This window comes from Folsomia candida, unplaced genomic scaffold, assembly GCF_002217175.1.
Source record: "Folsomia candida strain VU population unplaced genomic scaffold, ASM221717v1 Fcan01_Sc006, whole genome shotgun sequence".
NCBI classification, from domain to species: Eukaryota; Metazoa; Arthropoda; class Collembola; order Entomobryomorpha; family Isotomidae; genus Folsomia; species Folsomia candida.
The window spans coordinates 10,145,133-10,161,485 of NW_019091198.1; the positions used below are offsets into that span (position 1 = coordinate 10,145,133).

A 16,353-nucleotide genomic window follows, 5' to 3' on the forward strand; every position below is an offset into this window, starting at 1 on the left:
AATCAGTTTTCAAATCCTGCCCACCCACTTTGCAAACTAGCCATGATTAATTTGTCCTATGTAAATTAACCCAACACATCCGGCCACCTAAAACCTAAATCACTTATTATGTGCATGCATGCATGCATACGACAACCTTCGAGGTTTAAACAAGTTTGCAAGGTACAAATATGTACGCAGTGCATACAATCAGCTACTTATGCAAGTATTTATTAGAATATGTACGAGGATGATGCATCACAAATAATTGCAAACGTTCGCATGGCATGTATATAAATTTGTTAATTTATTACAAAAGTCTTTCTGCGTTTGATTTCAAAAATAAATATGTTTTGAATAAATTATACTACACCGAAATGTAGCCAAGAACTAAGGTAATCAGCTTCAGAGTACAATTTGTGGCTATAATTTTCCAATATTTTACCTAAAAATCCCTTGTTTAGTAATGAACAATTCGACCAGTTCCCAGGATGATGATAGTTTACTACGCAGGAAAATAAAATAAAAATGAAATTAAAAATTTTATCTTTTCTACATTTATGGTCAATTAACTGATTTATTTATGCAATGCATACCTGACTTTCTGGATAAGGGTAGTAGTACAACACATTTGGTTTCTCAACATAAATTTCTCGAGCTTGACTTTCCGGCTGTAAAGAGGAAGGGGAAATTATGAAAAGAAATTAAATTTTTTAAAGTCATGTGATGGAAATTGCAAATGAAGTAAACATACCTTGATATTGGATCGGGCTTTGTTGTTATCGTCATCGTCGGTGTCATCCTCTCCGTCGTCATCGTCATCATTCTCTTCGTCGGATTCTTCCTCATCGTCAGCCTTTGGTTTGTTCTTGCGGTCCTTGGTCGGCTTCTTCTCCTTGTCCTCGGCCGACTCGGAAGCAACGGGGGTGGCTGGAGCACTCTCGACGATAACTGGCTCAACTGAGGGATAAATATTTGTATTAGATCACGACATAGCTCAGTAAATATTTTAGGAAAGTTGCAAAAAATTATGACCAAAATGGGATAGTCTTTAAAAAAATTCCTGCTTTTCTATGTATGGAGAAAGTTCAGTGGGAAAGTTCATAACTTCTCTTAAACCTTGAGACTTTGAAAACTTATTTGTCTGCCATGCACAATTTTTCACAAAAATGAGCGACCCCTCACCTGCGACTGGTTCTTCGTTTCCGACGACAGCGACAGCAAGGGGTTGCTCAACCTCATTTTGAGACGTTGGGCTAGTTTGAGATTCTTCCTGTTCGTTCTTCTCACTGGACTGGGGTTCAGCTTCCAATCCCTTGGATTCTGATTTACGTACAAAACAATGCAATGAAAATATCTCATTCAAGTCCAATTTTACAATCTTGGATTATTGTCTCATTATTATTTAGCATGCGTTAAATTCGTTTGCAGCGCACCTGAGCCATCGCGACCTTCTTGCGACTCGTCGTCCTCCTTGCTCTCATCCTCATCACTTTTGTCGTCTTGTTCAGCATCGTCCTTCTTCTTTGGAGTTTCTTCATCAGAATCAGCCTCGTTGGATGACTTTTCATCCGACTTGGCCGAACCTCCCTCCACATTGACGCCCAAGTCTTCAGCCTCGTCATCCTCAACGCCTCCCTCTCCTATGGAGGGAACTGGCTTGGCTTTCTTGACGGCGGATTTGGCGGTCTTCTTGGACTTTGGGCTATGTAAAAGTTTAAAAAAATGAGGACAATGCATCAATATTTTAATAAGATTTCGAAAAAATTAAGCTCACATATCGCCACGTTCTTCCTCCTCCTGACTGTCGTTGGCTTCTTCATCATTCTCCTCGTCATCGTCATCAGCGGCATCTTCGGTATCGTCTTCCTCGTCTTCATCCTCGTCATCAGAAGCTCGTCCTTCCCTATCTGAAACTGAATGGTTCAAAATATACATGTAATAAAATCATGTAATTTTCATGGAAAAATTAAATTTAAATTTGAGAAGAATATGTAAATCGTCTAATTATGCATACCTTCCGGTTGGATCGTGGTAACTTCTGCAGAAGACTCAACCTCTGCCACAGGAACAACAACGGTGGCGACTTCGACGTCTGGAACGACGACGGCTTCCTTCTCCGCTACGACGACTGGTACGACGGGCGCGGCTGGAACGGGGACTTGAGGGACGACAACTTCCTCGACTGGGGCTCCGGAGGCGAAGACCACAAACAGGCCCAACACCAAAATGGCCGGTAACCTCATTTTCTGCAAAAGACACCAACAAACAAAGCGTTGAACAAAGAGAACGAATGGGTTGTTGTTTAGAGAAGGCAGCGCAGTGATCGATCTCTGGCTCTGGTGTGAACTGAGGTGGGCTTTGAGATTTGCGGAAATGCAACACACTTATTCAAAAGTCTGGTTTACAAAGTGGAGGAACAGGTTGCGACGCTTGCACTCGTTACTTGAAAGGTCAGGGTGTGGATTTCAACCCCTTGTTCTCCTACCTCCCATAGAAGAAGTCCCACTACTCGTCCCAACCATGTCACCACCATCCTCCCATGGTTGACAGGTTGGTATGTTACGTCGGGAATATACTGTGCGAAACCGGTTCCTTAACCGGGTTCATCCTAAGACTGTCTTGATTTGGTCTCCTTATTCACACATTTGGGTCGTTAAACTTAATATTTTCTGCTACGTAGGTCAACATTTTCAAAAAATTGGAAAAATTCTTATCAAATTTCTCCCCCATTTTGTAATCTTGTCCAAATCAAGACTAGAAATTATTAGGACCCCGACCGAGACGTAGTTTTTTCTTTACAGACTAAACTTTACTTAATTTTAAAACTGCATGATTCTGCGATGCAGACGTAAATATGTAGAGTAGCTTTGATGTTTTATGCACTGAGGAGCAGCAGATCCCATATCCACGCGAAGCACGCTCCTTTAATTTTTCTGAAAATATCTTGCTAAAGAATTTTTGAAAAAGCCACGATGAAAATTACCTTAAATTTCGCAGTTACAAGGGTACCGAGAGCTTGCTTGTTGAAATGATTGTGGCCAGACCCAGGGAGCAACTAAGAACGTTGAGTCTAAGAACTAAGGTTTTTAATGTTTAAGATGAGGTTTTTCTGACCCTGGTGGTCAATCAGGTTTAAATGGTTTACCCGGACGCAACCCTACTGCTGCTACATAATGCTGCTTATGCACGTCAGACCAACTCCTTTGTGTATCGACATTATTAGTAATACTGATGATATTACTATACGAAGACCCCGTGACACACTAAGGAATTCTAGTATTATTGGTAAAAGTGACCACCAAATCCACCATCCCGTTCTTCTATATTGTCATGTCTTGTAGAAAAAAAACCAGTGCCAAGACAAGCAATGTCCCACTTTCTAAGTAGTTTCGAGAATCTCGTCGTCTAAGAATTGCACGAGGGTGCTAAATAAATATGTGATAAAGTTGTTGGTGACAATTTCCGATCCGTCTCAAATTGTGATGTGACAATTTCTAGGAATATGCATAATTACACAACGTCGAGTCAACCTCGACTGCAATTTCATTACGTTTGGTTTCACTTAGTTTTAACTGATTTATTCATTATTTATTCATTTTGGGTAAATGTATACAAGTGTACTCACTCGACAAATATTAATTGTTGTACTTTATAAACACTCGTCAAGCCTTATGCCTTAGATTCATCTTGACATGAGCAACAATTCTTTGACTTAATTTTTGAGAAATATGGTACAAAATTGAGAAAAACAGATCAATTTGGAATATTATTTGTATATTATGTAAGCACTGAATGCTAACTCTTCAACAATGCAACTTGCAGAGTATGCAAGTTCATTTACCACTCTTGGTAATTTACTGACTCTGAATTATTTATAGTCTTATCACGATTACTCGAAAAAATATTTATATAAGTTATCACTTTACATTCGATTTGTATAGTTTGTTGAAATTTCAACGCTGCTGATTTTACGGGTTTTTGAAAATTGTAGTTGTCGACAATACATCCAACTTTTTAGACTTTGGCGATGTCACGTCGAGTTCCATATCCACATTTGTCACGGCAGTCAACCCCATGTCGCTAACTTTTCTCGACTTGTCCCAAATCGTGGAAGTTATCGTGTTTGTATGACTCATGTTTCGCCGACTTTCTAATTTCCTCGTAACATGGCAGCAAAGACTAAGAAGATATCGGACCCTGTTCACCACAGGAATTACGACCATGCACAAACCAGCAATTATGTATTCTGTTTTCATAAATGTGGGATTTGCTGCGGCATGATCTGAAATTTTTGAAAGAAAAAAAAGTTTCTTATTTTTCTTTTGAGAAATTATTTTGAGACAATATGTACAAGGTCACCCATTTATTAAATACTCACCTCTTTTATCTTGTAAATACTTTGCAAATCTTTTGAGTTGAGATTCTATTTGTCGACACGTGTTGGGTTTGCATGTAAAAATAATGAAAATCGCAATTCCCTGGGCTCCAATGAGCAGGTCGGTCGGGAGGAATAAGTTTTTCAGGTACTGTTCTTTGTGATTGAGCACCATTGTTGCCCATGAAATCACTTCAAATATCCAAAGCACGCCCATCACGACGAAGAGCTTCATGAACAGGAGAAATCTAGAAGAAATCCAGGAGAGACTCCATTACATACATATTTACAGATTCGTAATTAATGCAAATCATGCAACCAATGATAACCTTTTCTTTTCCTGTTTGGAGCTCTGCTTCGTCGCAAATTTAGTGTCATTTTGCAGTTTGTGAAGTGAATAAATGGTACTTATGAAGAAGACTGAATTTATTGTTAGCAGCAGACCCACGGGACCATAGAAGTAGGGAAGTTTCTCCTTATCTCCGTAAAAGTAGCAGTAACGTTCTCCAAATCGTGGAGTGATAATGTAAGGATTGTCTCTGCATAAAGTTCAATTAAAATTGTAAAGTTCATACATATGCTAAATGAGAAAAACTTATCGCATTACCGATACAAGCTGTCCAACACCAAACCAACACAGGCGATTAATCCCGGAAGTCCGTACGAGAACAGGGCAAAGCAGCAGAAACGCTTCTTCTCCCCTGTCGAGTTACTAGCCCTCATTGGTCGACAACCGCTGAAAATCCGAGAAAAAATTATAATTGCAAATATAATCGCAGAAAGTAAAGGAAAATCTAAATTTACACCCACCTAAACGTCCACCACAAGTCGAAATTCATCGAAGTGAGCCAGAAAAACGCGGACAAAAAGAGGAAATGTATGAATGCACCTGCACCAAGAAAGAACGAAATTAATCATTTATTCAATTCACTGGACAAATCAAAATTGGAAAATATTTTACCAATCATTTTGCAACAAACGCTAGAAATCTCTTGAATTGAATCCGACGACAATTGGACGATAGCGAGGAAGGTGAAAGCGAAGAGGAGAGAAAGCACGTAGCAGAACTGGAGCCACCCGTGAATGTTCTGATATTCCCATAACGCAATGAAGACAAGAGCAGTTAGGAGGAGGAAAAATGACGATATCAACGTCACACAGGCGTACAGCATAAGTCGCCAGTCCTAAAAAGTGATAATTATTTTTAGTTTAACTCATCGATAACCTCCAGTGTAAAATATTGCAAATATGTAAAACTGACTTCGGGTTGCTGGCCGTTAACTTCGTCGGCAGGGTTGTAACACAAGATAACCATTTGGTCCAGTTCTTGACCACTGTAATAAACAACTTGATATTGGTCGGGATACTCGTCAGTTCCAGTTTCATCTTCGGCAAATGTCGTCGTCAGAGATCCATCCAAGCAAAATGTGTCTGGCTCGTAATAGACTTTCTTCCCGTTCGAATCCAAAACCAGAGTTCCATTGAGCAGCAAGTACACCCTGTGAAATATTGCATCAAGGTCAAAGTTCATATCATTGGATCATAAACAATTAAAAAGCTGAGTTTCTTTACTTTTCAGTTTCCTCCGTCCTCAACGAAACGGAGTAATAATCACAGTTTGGAACGCCAATCTTGTAATGGATGGGTCTCTTCGAGTCGGGGGCGGCGAGTTGACCAGGACTCGAGTATAAAAATGGCTCCCACTGCTTTGTGCTCAGGACGCAACTATTGTTGTACAAAATGGCTTCTGGATTACAACACTTGCGGACACAGGGGTGGGTCTCGTCGCAAACGGGAGAGCAGAAAACGGCCACATAGTTGGATTCGCTTCTTTTAATAAGAAATCATGACTTACAAATTGACAAAATCAGGAACCACTTCTTGCAAATAAGGTGAACTTACTTGTGCTGATCTATGCAGAAATCTTGAGACGGCACTTGATGCACGGAACCCTCATCCGACCAGAGCAAGTATCCATTGGGAGACAGTGCCAAAACTGAGTCCAAGTTATCTGCGCCCGACAGGTCATTGTGTGTGATTTCAAACTTCTTCGTAGTGCAGTTGGGTTGTCCTACGTTTAACCTGAAATTATGTACATCGTCAAAATTTAGGGAAAGAATAGAACAAGAAAAATTGGCTGATATACAATTTTGGCACTGCTTCCTTGACATTGACATTTTTCTGAATTTATGTATTGTAAATAATATGCTACCATTTGTGGTACTTCAAACCATATTGAAGTGCATGCATACATAGGTCGAGGTTGGAGTAATAACGTAATTTCCACGGAAGTAAGGAAGACGTAGAATAACTATGGTTAGTCGACAAGGTCTTAACTAACTCCATTCCCAGAAATTACAAATAAGTATATAAAGTGCATGAGCTATGGACTGCTTGCTTGTAAGGTGAGACCTGATATGCTTAGAAAAAAATGGAAGTTGTTCATAAAAATTTCTCACGGATTACTCATACAGTGGAATAATAAATAATTTTCCTTGAGACAACGTTCATAAATCATATTATGCAAATAATACGTGTACATACATATTTACATAGATCTATAATACTTATATAACTACGTATTTATGATATTCAATATTATGGATCTGTTTGTTTGTTTGTCCATTATTTGCAATTCAGCTTTTACATTTGCATATTAAATATTTAGCGTCCTAAAAATCAATAATTTTACCTGAAAACTACTGGATCTCCCAAAATTTCCGTCGTATTAAACGTATGAAAGTCTTTGGCCAATGTCACAATTGTCTTGGGGGCTTCCCAATAGGACGCTTCCTGTTCTGGTTCCGACGAGGTGTCATTTCCTCCCCCCGATTTCACACACTTTTCATTCTCATAACTCCAATTAAACGGGCAACACTTGTTCACCGTGGGGTACAAGTCTTCCGGAAGTACTTCCAGCGGTTCCCCCTGTTCAGTGGGGACGCCTCCAACGATCTCTGTCGCATTTTCATGGCTATCCTCCTGCGAAATGCAGTGGGGGAGGAGGAGTAGAAAACTAAATCTTAGCAGGCCAAGTCTATACTTTTTGAAACTTTTTAGTGCTCCCATATCCACAAAATGACCTTGAATTTGAGATTCAAGTCTGTATTTCCGTACTTCACCGGTTCATAATATTTATAATCACGTACGTACTTATGTCGCATTAAAATGCACGCTGCACCGTGATAGAGAACAAATGTGACTAGACTGCAAAAAACTTTGTTAGGAAATAATAGTAATCGTAAATCTGCATCAAGTTTCCCTTTTATTTTATTTTATGGTGTGTCGTAGAACCAACTTGCCCAACCATTCTCCTCCCCCTGACACACTACGCTATAAATGGGCTTCGTATGAATTATATGCATATAAACTTGAATCTCGAACCGCACCACTGCACGCACCTTGTACGAATTATTATATTGTAACTAATTACACACGCTGATCAAGTGACCATTTGTAAGGCTGGATAAATTGGGAAATCTTCAACAACATGCTCCCGTAAACTACGACATCCTCAAAGTCAAATAGAATATTATTCTCGTTTCAGTCACTTTAGGAATTGTCGTTGGTGTCCATCGATGAGACATGACTGATCAACTTGCATCGTTAACCAACACATGGTCTTCACACTCTTGGCTTCGTCCATCCAACAAGCAATTGGGAAGGTACACACACAAAACAATTATTGCGTAACATGCAATCGTTTTTCCCTTCAAGGTGAGGTCCTACGGCTTAAGTACCAAGTGTGAAGAATGGGGACAAAGATGAGCTAAACTTTAATGATGAGTAAGTCTCGACACAAGTTCAGGTGGTAAAGTGAAGGAGAACTGAAGATGTCTCACCCTCATTGATTGATATTGACCACAATTATCTCACAATGACCAGCAGCGAACCACAAGAATCAAGAGTTCCTTGCAGATATCTAGTTTGCTTGGCGTCGTTCAACCAAGTGGATGGAAGCAGTTGAAATGAAAAGTGGACTTGTGGACTGTAAATACTTACGTTTTGTTGTTGTTCACAGCAAGGACTATAAAATAACACTGCCAACTTATTCTCCTTACGTTACAGAAAACCGTCGCCTAAAATGAATTTAGATGCAAATCACGAACAACCACTTTTTTCGCAAATAGTAATAAATTGCTCTGCTTTACTTATCCATCCATCAAAGAACCATATTTTAGAGACGTGTGGGAACTCCGGGATTCCAGTCCAAACTAACAAAGAACCATTACATACGTGGTGTTATAATATGACCACTGTTTTCCCCATGGGTCAGCCTGTTCAATTAACCTGTGTACTCCTCATGGTACGGACGCCTGTAATACATGAACAAACCACGTACGTACGTAGGTGATCATGTAATCCGTTTAATTGCATTTTGGGAAGGTAGATTTTCTCGCTTCATTAACGAAGTCATACAAAAAGGAAATTACTGCCCACCACCATCACTGCCATTTGTTTGTTTATGTGCGTCCTTTTTTCTTCTACGGCACCCACCACCGTTTACAAGTTTAGATTGATTTTGCACTTCATTTTTTTTTCCTTTTTGACGAGCAGCTTAGTGATGGTGTCAATGGAATGGTGTGCGAGTGATGTGTTTGGGACATAAATATGCATGTGTGCATTGAAATGTGATTGTCATGTCATTTATAACCTTTACAACTATCAAAACAACTGCTCAATTTACTATTGGTTTACAGCCAAATTATTCTATGAAATAGTGTAGATGCTCTTGACCGGATTGCAACTCTCATAATTCCATCCATCCATCCATTCATCGCATTATTGGCTCTCTTGCCTGCTTACTGCACACACAGATAGAGGAAAAACCAATAGTTGTCGTTTCCTTCAAGTTGTTTGTTGTACGTATACTTCGAATGTAAGTTAGCACATAATAATATCGCCATTATTATTAGCAGCAAGTTATTCGTTGGTAAGTTTCCTGAACAAAGCGCACGCCAGCCAAGTCATACGTACGTAAGTGTCAGAATGTGCACATCGACTTACTCATGAATTTTACTTTCAGTTTGGTTGTTGGACGCCTACAAACTTTGCATGGGAATCAAGCTGAAAGAAGCACGGTGCCAAAAAACGATTCATTTCCAAGACCTTATCGCCACCACAGAACGAACTTGATAAATTCTAATGGATTTTGTCAGTGATGGAAAAGATGTATTATACTTGCACTTCAAATGGAATTTATTATTTTCATTTTTTTTATAACTTTACACTTAATAATGATCAAGAAGGACAAATAGTTTGAGCTCCTCGCCCGTCCGCATAAATAATGCGTATACATATTCCAATTAGAGTATATGTATTATTATTATTAACGACTTTGATTTTGGCAAGTTTTTGCACTCTCATAGAATCAAAAAGTTATAAAAAAAAACTTGCATTCAAGTTATTAAAGAGTGTAACCCTTTTTATTTATGAAGGAACAAGAACAACGACAATTAGCAGAATCAGCGATGAAAACATGGCGTCATCATCAAGTCATCAACTCAACTCACACGTCGTATAATTGCTGTACGTACATACATTTTATTACAATTTCTCTTAATCAGTTTGATTGTTGGAATTGTTTGGTGAGTTAAGTCGAGTAGAGGGGAAAGGTTTCTGTTTCCATAATCGTAGTAAAATTGCCTAATATCAGACTACTTATTAAGGGGTGAAAGCCCTTTATAAGATCGTTATGTCCGTCCGTCTGTCTGTCCGTAGCTCCGATAACTTTTGAACGAAAAGACATAGACACTTGAAATTTTGAACGTAAACTCCTAACGTCAATGGACAGGACGAGTTCGAAGATGGACACTGGGACATCGTCACCTGTGACGATGACATCGTCACAGTGACGAAAAGTGACGAAAAAGTGTCACTTGTCAGTTTTGACATGTGACACATCATTTTTAACTATTTTTCAATGAGGAATTCGAAAATTCAGGTCATTTTGCGATTGGACGTCACCTGTGACGATGACATCGTCACAGTGACGAAAAGTGACGAAAAAGTGTCACTTGTAAGTTTTGACATGTGACACATCATTTTTAACTATTTTTCAATGTCAAATTCAATGGTGACCTCCATTTTGACCTCAGAGGTCATGTAAAGGTCATAGGACATGTCTATTTCAATTTCAACTGAAATTTAACCCCGAATTCAATGGTGACCTCCATTTTGACCTCAGAGGTCATATAAAGGTCACATAAGGGTTATCAACTGTTAAATTTGACACAAATAAGACACAAAAGTCGAAAACACGTCAGAAGTGTCAATCTTAACAAATTTTCGAACAATTTGATATTCACATTGACGTATGACACTCCTTTCACCCCTTGGTTACATGCGTTGTAACGGTTTATTTTTAATGGGTTCTTGTGTAACAAACGCACCTGACTGACTGATTGACTGGAGATACATGTATGCATTTACATAAATGATTAGTTTGTGTGGGATCCTGTAGTGATGTGGATGCGTATGAAATGCAAAGATTGAACTTTTCGACTTGTGCAACACTTTCATTTCATCCTGGATTAATGACGACTTTTTATTTCGTTTCTGGATTGATTTCGCAATTTGTTAAAAGTTGGCATCGATGTGTTTGATGCATATACATGTATGAAAGGTAATTAATAATTAGGCAATTATTGCATTTCTGCTGCTCCTGAACAGCAACCTTGGACCTTGTTGCAAGAGGCCATGTTCACGGTTAAAGTGAGAAATAAAGGAACAAATCAGGTCTATAAGTTTTCACTAATTGTAATTAGTATTGCGTGGTGGTTAAAAAATAAAGTTTTGGTAGGTAGATGTGATTTACCTGTTTTAAGTAGGATTTACTCGGAAATATTATTTATTCCAATTTTGCAATATTTTTTATGGGTACCGGACATTTGTATAAAAATTAAAAACTGTTATGTTTAACGGGTATATGATTTACCCCGAACTTGGTTTAATACGGAACATATCATTGATATTCAGTTAAAACCAGTTAAGTATTAATCATCATTTCACGGAAAGTCTTCTATCGCCTATGAAAACTGTCAACAACTAAACAAACCAATTGAAACATGAAACAAGACATAACAAGAAGAACTTAATTAACATTTGAGCTGACATTATTATTAGTTTGTCAAGTTAACTGACGACAAGAGATTCAGCGTACTGTTTCTTAAGTTGGGTATTGGCCTTTAATTCGTAACATGATCGAAGAAAACTGTCATTAAGCTTTCGACCCACGATAGGGATGTAATGCTCAATAATCAGTCGAACTTCGTCCGCTACCATTTTATACCAGTAGGCCTCTTGTCCCTCCGTCCAAGACGTGGCGTAGCGGTCCACGAATGAAACTCTCAATCCAGACAGAATATCGTCCACGTTTGATAAACTAGATATTAGAGAGTTGACGAGCGAGTTGAACTGAGTTACCCACGGAGCATCAGTAACAACAACCGTAGGCTATTCGAGAATGATCAATCATAGTAATGTCAATTATTTAGATAAAATTAGTACAACACAATAACAAAAATCATACTTACCTCTTTGGAGCGTTTCTTGCGTCCTTTGATTTCTAATAATGTGGGGGACATTTTTTCAAGAAATCCTTTGAGAACGTCCAGCAGTATGCAGATAAATCCCAGGGTCTGAAATATAATATTATGTATATTGTGTACGTGTATATAGTATTCATCAGCAATAGGAATAATTGACCTACCTCGACAACTTCACAAATTTCTTCAATTAAATTGGACGTATTAACAAGCGAAATATCCACTTTGGGCCAATGGATAGTGGTGGCTTCAAGCCCGTCGGCAAGACTTTGATTTGCCGTTTTCATTAGGGCAAATACTTTAGACATGTCTTGTTGAGAATTTTTCTGGCAACATAATTCTCCAGCAGTAGAGACTAATTCAATAAAGTCGTGAATACAAATGATGATAGGGCTTCCCACATATTCGTCACAAGTTGGAAACCACGGAGCAAACAAGAATCGCTGCAATTAACAAGATATGAATAAGACGTAAAACAAACAGTTAAAATACACTCTGAAACATTTATAGGTATTTAAATTAATTAAACTCACCCCTTCAGAATTTTTTAGATTATGCTTTGGTGGATTGGCCATACATTGGGTAAACGATGCATGAGCAATACATGCTTGAGCTATATTGACGTTAAATTTCTCAACATCATTTAAATTGGACAGAGCTCGGACGTAATTAGTAATAATGCCAAGGAAGGTTGTTCGAAGCCGGAGTTTATGAATATTGTCTTTAAATGTCAGTGCTGTATACTCCGCTGAAGTAGTGTCTTCATTCATGATGAGATGAAAGTCTAAATCTCGATTATCCTGAAAGGATGTAGCGAAGGCAACTTTGACATCGACGGTTTCTCTGTGAGCAATCTAAAAAACAAAGATATTTCATTATACATACGCATTCTTGTAAACCTATTTTATAAGAATGCGACTAAATGTAACGAACAGACAAATAAAACCATAAAAAAAAGACGAGTATATACTACAAGTATTTGTACATTTATCTAAAAATAAAATAAATACCTTGAGAATTTGTTCACGACAACTAGCGTCGACAGTGTATTCCAACAGTCGTTTTTCAACTCTAACCTGGCATGCTTGCAGTGAACAAACCATCTGGTTTCGATAACCAATGAATTCCAACACTTGCTGCCAGGAAGTATTCCTATATGCTGAGATTATGTGCTCCACCACCTGAAACAATATAGGGAAGGAAGAATTAATAGATAGTACAACTGTTTTTTTTTACATTTAAAGGATAAATACTGAGAAAATTAAGAAAATGTTCGGCTTCTATTTACTTATGTACCTCTCTCCCACTGGCGATGTAAAGTGCATCAGCATGAATGAGAAGACGCATTGAGTCTGAGAAAATTCCACTACGAAGGGTTTTGGGTATGTAAAGATATCCCAAAGAATCCACCTGCATATGTTTGATGTCCATTTTCATGATTTGCTCCAGCCCAGGAACTGCCGCAGCACAGAATAAATACGTTTTTCCCAGCAGCAAGCGATATGCAGAGTAGTAAGGACTATGTTCTGCTCCATACTCCAGGAGTGCAAGGGTCAACAAAATCGCAAACTCCCCTTCAAATACCCTTCCCTTATCGGTGACGGGAGTTGTGGACACACCGTTTTCAACGACCGCCTTTCCCCCGACCTCCTTCTTGTCGAGATCTAAACTGTGCATCTCCACGTTAAGGTCTAAACCCGCCCAAAATCCCTGTTTCCTCCAATACGTTTTCATTAAGAGCACACAACTCGTGACTAGTAAATTTTCATAAGGGGCTGCGTCTCTGACTTCGATTTCAAGCCCGGATGTTCTGTATTGACCATCTGCTGCGTAGTACGACTTGACTAATGAACAAACCGAGTTGACCACCTTGGCTGGATGGGACAGGATATCTTGCTCATTCAAGAAAGACACGGCGCACTCAAAATTCGACTTCCATTGTAATTTAGAATACTGCAACAGCAAAACACGTTCATTAAACTTTATTACTGCCAATTTTTAGATTGTGCTAATGTAAATTGCTAGCTTTAATTACCAAGTTAGTCAAAGTCCCAGAATTCTTGACCATATCTTCCTCTAAAGAATTTGTGTTTTCACGCAAGTACTTCCACAAACTCCTCACGTCGCGTAGGAAGTATGGCTTAGAGGCAAACAATTTGAAGTAATCAAGATATAGCTTGCGAACATCAATTGAGCACAGGTTGGCCTTGTTATTAACCAGCGTTCGAGTAAGTAGTATCAAAGCTCCTAGTGTGATTCGGCTCTGAAGTTTTTGCACCTTTGGGTCATACGCAAACGCAATTCCATTAATAAATTTGATAATGCGCTCAGTCTTTGTGATTCCGAAACTTGCAATGTAATCCTTGAAGCCATTCAAGTCTTCCGAGCTAAAACATTAAGTGAATAAACATTAGCTACAATAATTTAGACTACAAGAAACAAGCAAGTGATGGAGGGAGTATAGGTACTTACTCATGAATGATATTTCGCTCATACATATCGGCTAGTTTGTTGTCATCCTTTAACATCTTTAGACACAAGGTTTCCATTCTTATGTAATGACCATACGACCAGTTTTTCATCCTATCCTCAGAATTTTTGAGCACAGAGAGTGCCTGAGCATAGTCTCCCTGTAATAGCAAGGTGTAAAAATATTAGAAGGTAGAACATTATAATACCCATGCTAAAAGTATCCACAAGAATTTATGTATTACCGATTTGTGTAAGATCGTAATAAACATATAAATGTCGTTGTCAGTGCAAAGGGCATTCTCAGCAATGTATTTGGACGTCATTCGAGACGCTAGAGGTAGCGTGATTGTCTTTGCAATATTTTGATCATCCAACATCAATGCTTTAGAGTAAAGACTCATAGCCGCCCACATCAGGTACATCCCTTTTGAATATGACTTGTACAGTGCTGTCGCCACTTTATTTTGATTTGCGAAATCAAGAATCTACGCAAATTAAAGCACAATAGAGGTAATTAAATCAAATCGTAATTATGAACAACGTACCCGAACATGAGCCATGAACCAGTTAGTCATATGTTCTTCCGATTTTTCCTTTTTATTAGCATTCTCGTACAATATACAGACCTTCTCAGCTAAATATATCAACAATGTTCCAAATACTTGAAAGAATCAACGAAGCATGTATATTTCTAAATCCACTTACGCATATCAAGCTCTCTGTAACAAATCGACATTGCGTGCAGGGTCCCTTCATCGATGGGACATTCCTCAAAAACCTGATCCATAGTAGCCAAACAGTCTTCCAATTTTCCCAGTCTCATCCAAGCGAGTGCCTTAAAAACCTAGAGAACAAATAAAGTTAGTTAGTGAAGTGTAACTCATGCAAATAATTTATTTCAGTGTACATCCGATTCTTCTTACCTTTGCACAAGTAAAACTAGGATGCTTTTTCAAAAGTTTGTCCGCTTCTTGTAATACTTTTTTACAGTTCCCAGAATCCAATAGATCTACAATAATCAAAAAAGGATGAGAATCATTATTTGCCTCACCTCAAAATCATAACCATGCAATATTATCTTTACAAACCGTAAAGAGGACGCAGACGTCGCTCCTTTACTGAATCAGTCATCGAATTTGTTCTCGCCAAGGCTGCCGACGTCATGTTGGTTTTTATTGTTTACGAAATATTCAGTCTGCTACAGTAGTGGAAATATCCCAATTAACAAATTGACGCAGTAATGAAACGTCTTTTTGTCGAATTTGATAGCTCAACTTCTACACGATGATGACTAGAGGATGATGATATGATATATATCCGATTCGATGAGAAGATAGATCCAACTTAGATAAAGATGAATCTACAAATCAACATAAATAATTTGTTAGCTTAATTTAAAACAAAAACTAACCATTAAAAAATTTATTCATAAAAAAGCACATGGGTTTCTCCCGGACTACATGTACCCCCATTTATGAAGTCATTAAAAAAAATTGTACTTCTCATCAAATAGTTCATCCTTTAAAAAACCTTAAAATTTTGTCCCCTCTCCTTTAACAAGCATGCTCCTGATTGGTTTTTTTCCTTAAAACTATGCAAAATATTACCATATTCTTCCCTCGACTTACCGTCAATAATTTTTGCTTCCCTTTTTAAAGAGAAATTAAGAAGACGGTTAAAAATTTAAGAGTGGTTATTAAATTAAAGTTTGTTCAAGTTAAGGAGAGGTTTTTAAAACCCAATCGTTATTACAAAAAAAGATATTGTGAATGTTGTGAGACTGTGATTCACTACCACGTTCACCGACCAACTCCAGTCTCTCTCTACCTCACTCGTACTTTTAACACTTACCACCAAACCAACCAATCTGTATTGCATTGCTTTTAGTTATAGTGCACCCTCTCCTTTGACTTATTGCATTATACCGCATTTTCGGCGTTCTCTTCTCTTAGCGCCACGAGAGTCCGTCTATTCATC

General features: G+C 38.3%; 3 protein-coding genes and 1 long non-coding RNA gene across 5 annotated transcripts; 1 reads left to right on the forward strand and 3 right to left on the reverse strand.

The window, feature by feature from the left end:
• Positions 1-267: 267 nt before the first annotated feature.
• On the reverse strand, positions 268-3,074 carry LOC110851142 (nucleolin). Its single transcript, XM_022098795.2, has 8 exons — positions 2,966-3,074; positions 1,997-2,228; positions 1,757-1,895; positions 1,416-1,684; positions 1,165-1,302; positions 734-939; positions 576-650; positions 268-484 (listed from the first exon to the last, which is right to left on the reverse strand). Exons 2-8 carry the CDS (start codon positions 2,223-2,225, stop codon positions 482-484), a joined length of 1,059 nt encoding a protein of 352 aa, XP_021954487.1. The 5' UTR covers positions 2,226-2,228; positions 2,966-3,074; the 3' UTR covers positions 268-481.
• Positions 3,075-3,533: 459 nt separating this feature from the next.
• LOC110850838 (G-protein coupled receptor Mth) lies at positions 3,534-8,559 on the reverse strand. Of its 2 annotated transcripts, none has more exons than XM_022098418.2 (10): positions 7,050-8,559; positions 6,260-6,439; positions 5,930-6,184; positions 5,619-5,856; positions 5,319-5,541; positions 5,168-5,246; positions 4,965-5,093; positions 4,687-4,896; positions 4,361-4,605; positions 3,534-4,264 (listed from the first exon to the last, which is right to left on the reverse strand). In XM_022098418.2, exons 1-10 carry the CDS (start codon positions 7,424-7,426, stop codon positions 3,951-3,953), a joined length of 2,250 nt encoding a protein of 749 aa, XP_021954110.1. In that variant the 5' UTR covers positions 7,427-8,559; the 3' UTR covers positions 3,534-3,950. The 2 variants fall into 2 exon arrangements, with proteins under 2 accessions (XP_021954110.1, XP_021954109.1); XM_022098417.2 differs by having other exon boundaries at positions 5,930-6,187; positions 7,050-8,558.
• Positions 8,560-9,168: 609 nt separating this feature from the next.
• Positions 9,169-10,112, forward strand: LOC118436082. The gene is made up of 3 exons (XR_004835188.1): positions 9,169-9,290; positions 9,384-9,529; positions 9,796-10,112. It is a non-coding gene; the product is annotated as an uncharacterized LOC118436082 (long non-coding RNA).
• A 1,057-nt stretch (positions 10,113-11,169) lies between these two features.
• LOC110851294 (N-alpha-acetyltransferase 25, NatB auxiliary subunit) lies at positions 11,170-16,201 on the reverse strand. Its single transcript, XM_022099014.2, has 14 exons — positions 16,005-16,201; positions 15,465-15,736; positions 15,300-15,385; positions 15,082-15,220; positions 14,922-15,010; positions 14,619-14,861; positions 14,377-14,534; positions 13,940-14,291; positions 13,201-13,857; positions 12,915-13,085; positions 12,438-12,758; positions 12,069-12,347; positions 11,893-11,997; positions 11,170-11,812 (listed from the first exon to the last, which is right to left on the reverse strand). Exons 2-14 carry the CDS (start codon positions 15,538-15,540, stop codon positions 11,492-11,494), a joined length of 2,997 nt encoding a protein of 998 aa, XP_021954706.1. The 5' UTR covers positions 15,541-15,736; positions 16,005-16,201; the 3' UTR covers positions 11,170-11,491.
• Between the last annotated feature and the right edge of the window lie 152 nt (positions 16,202-16,353).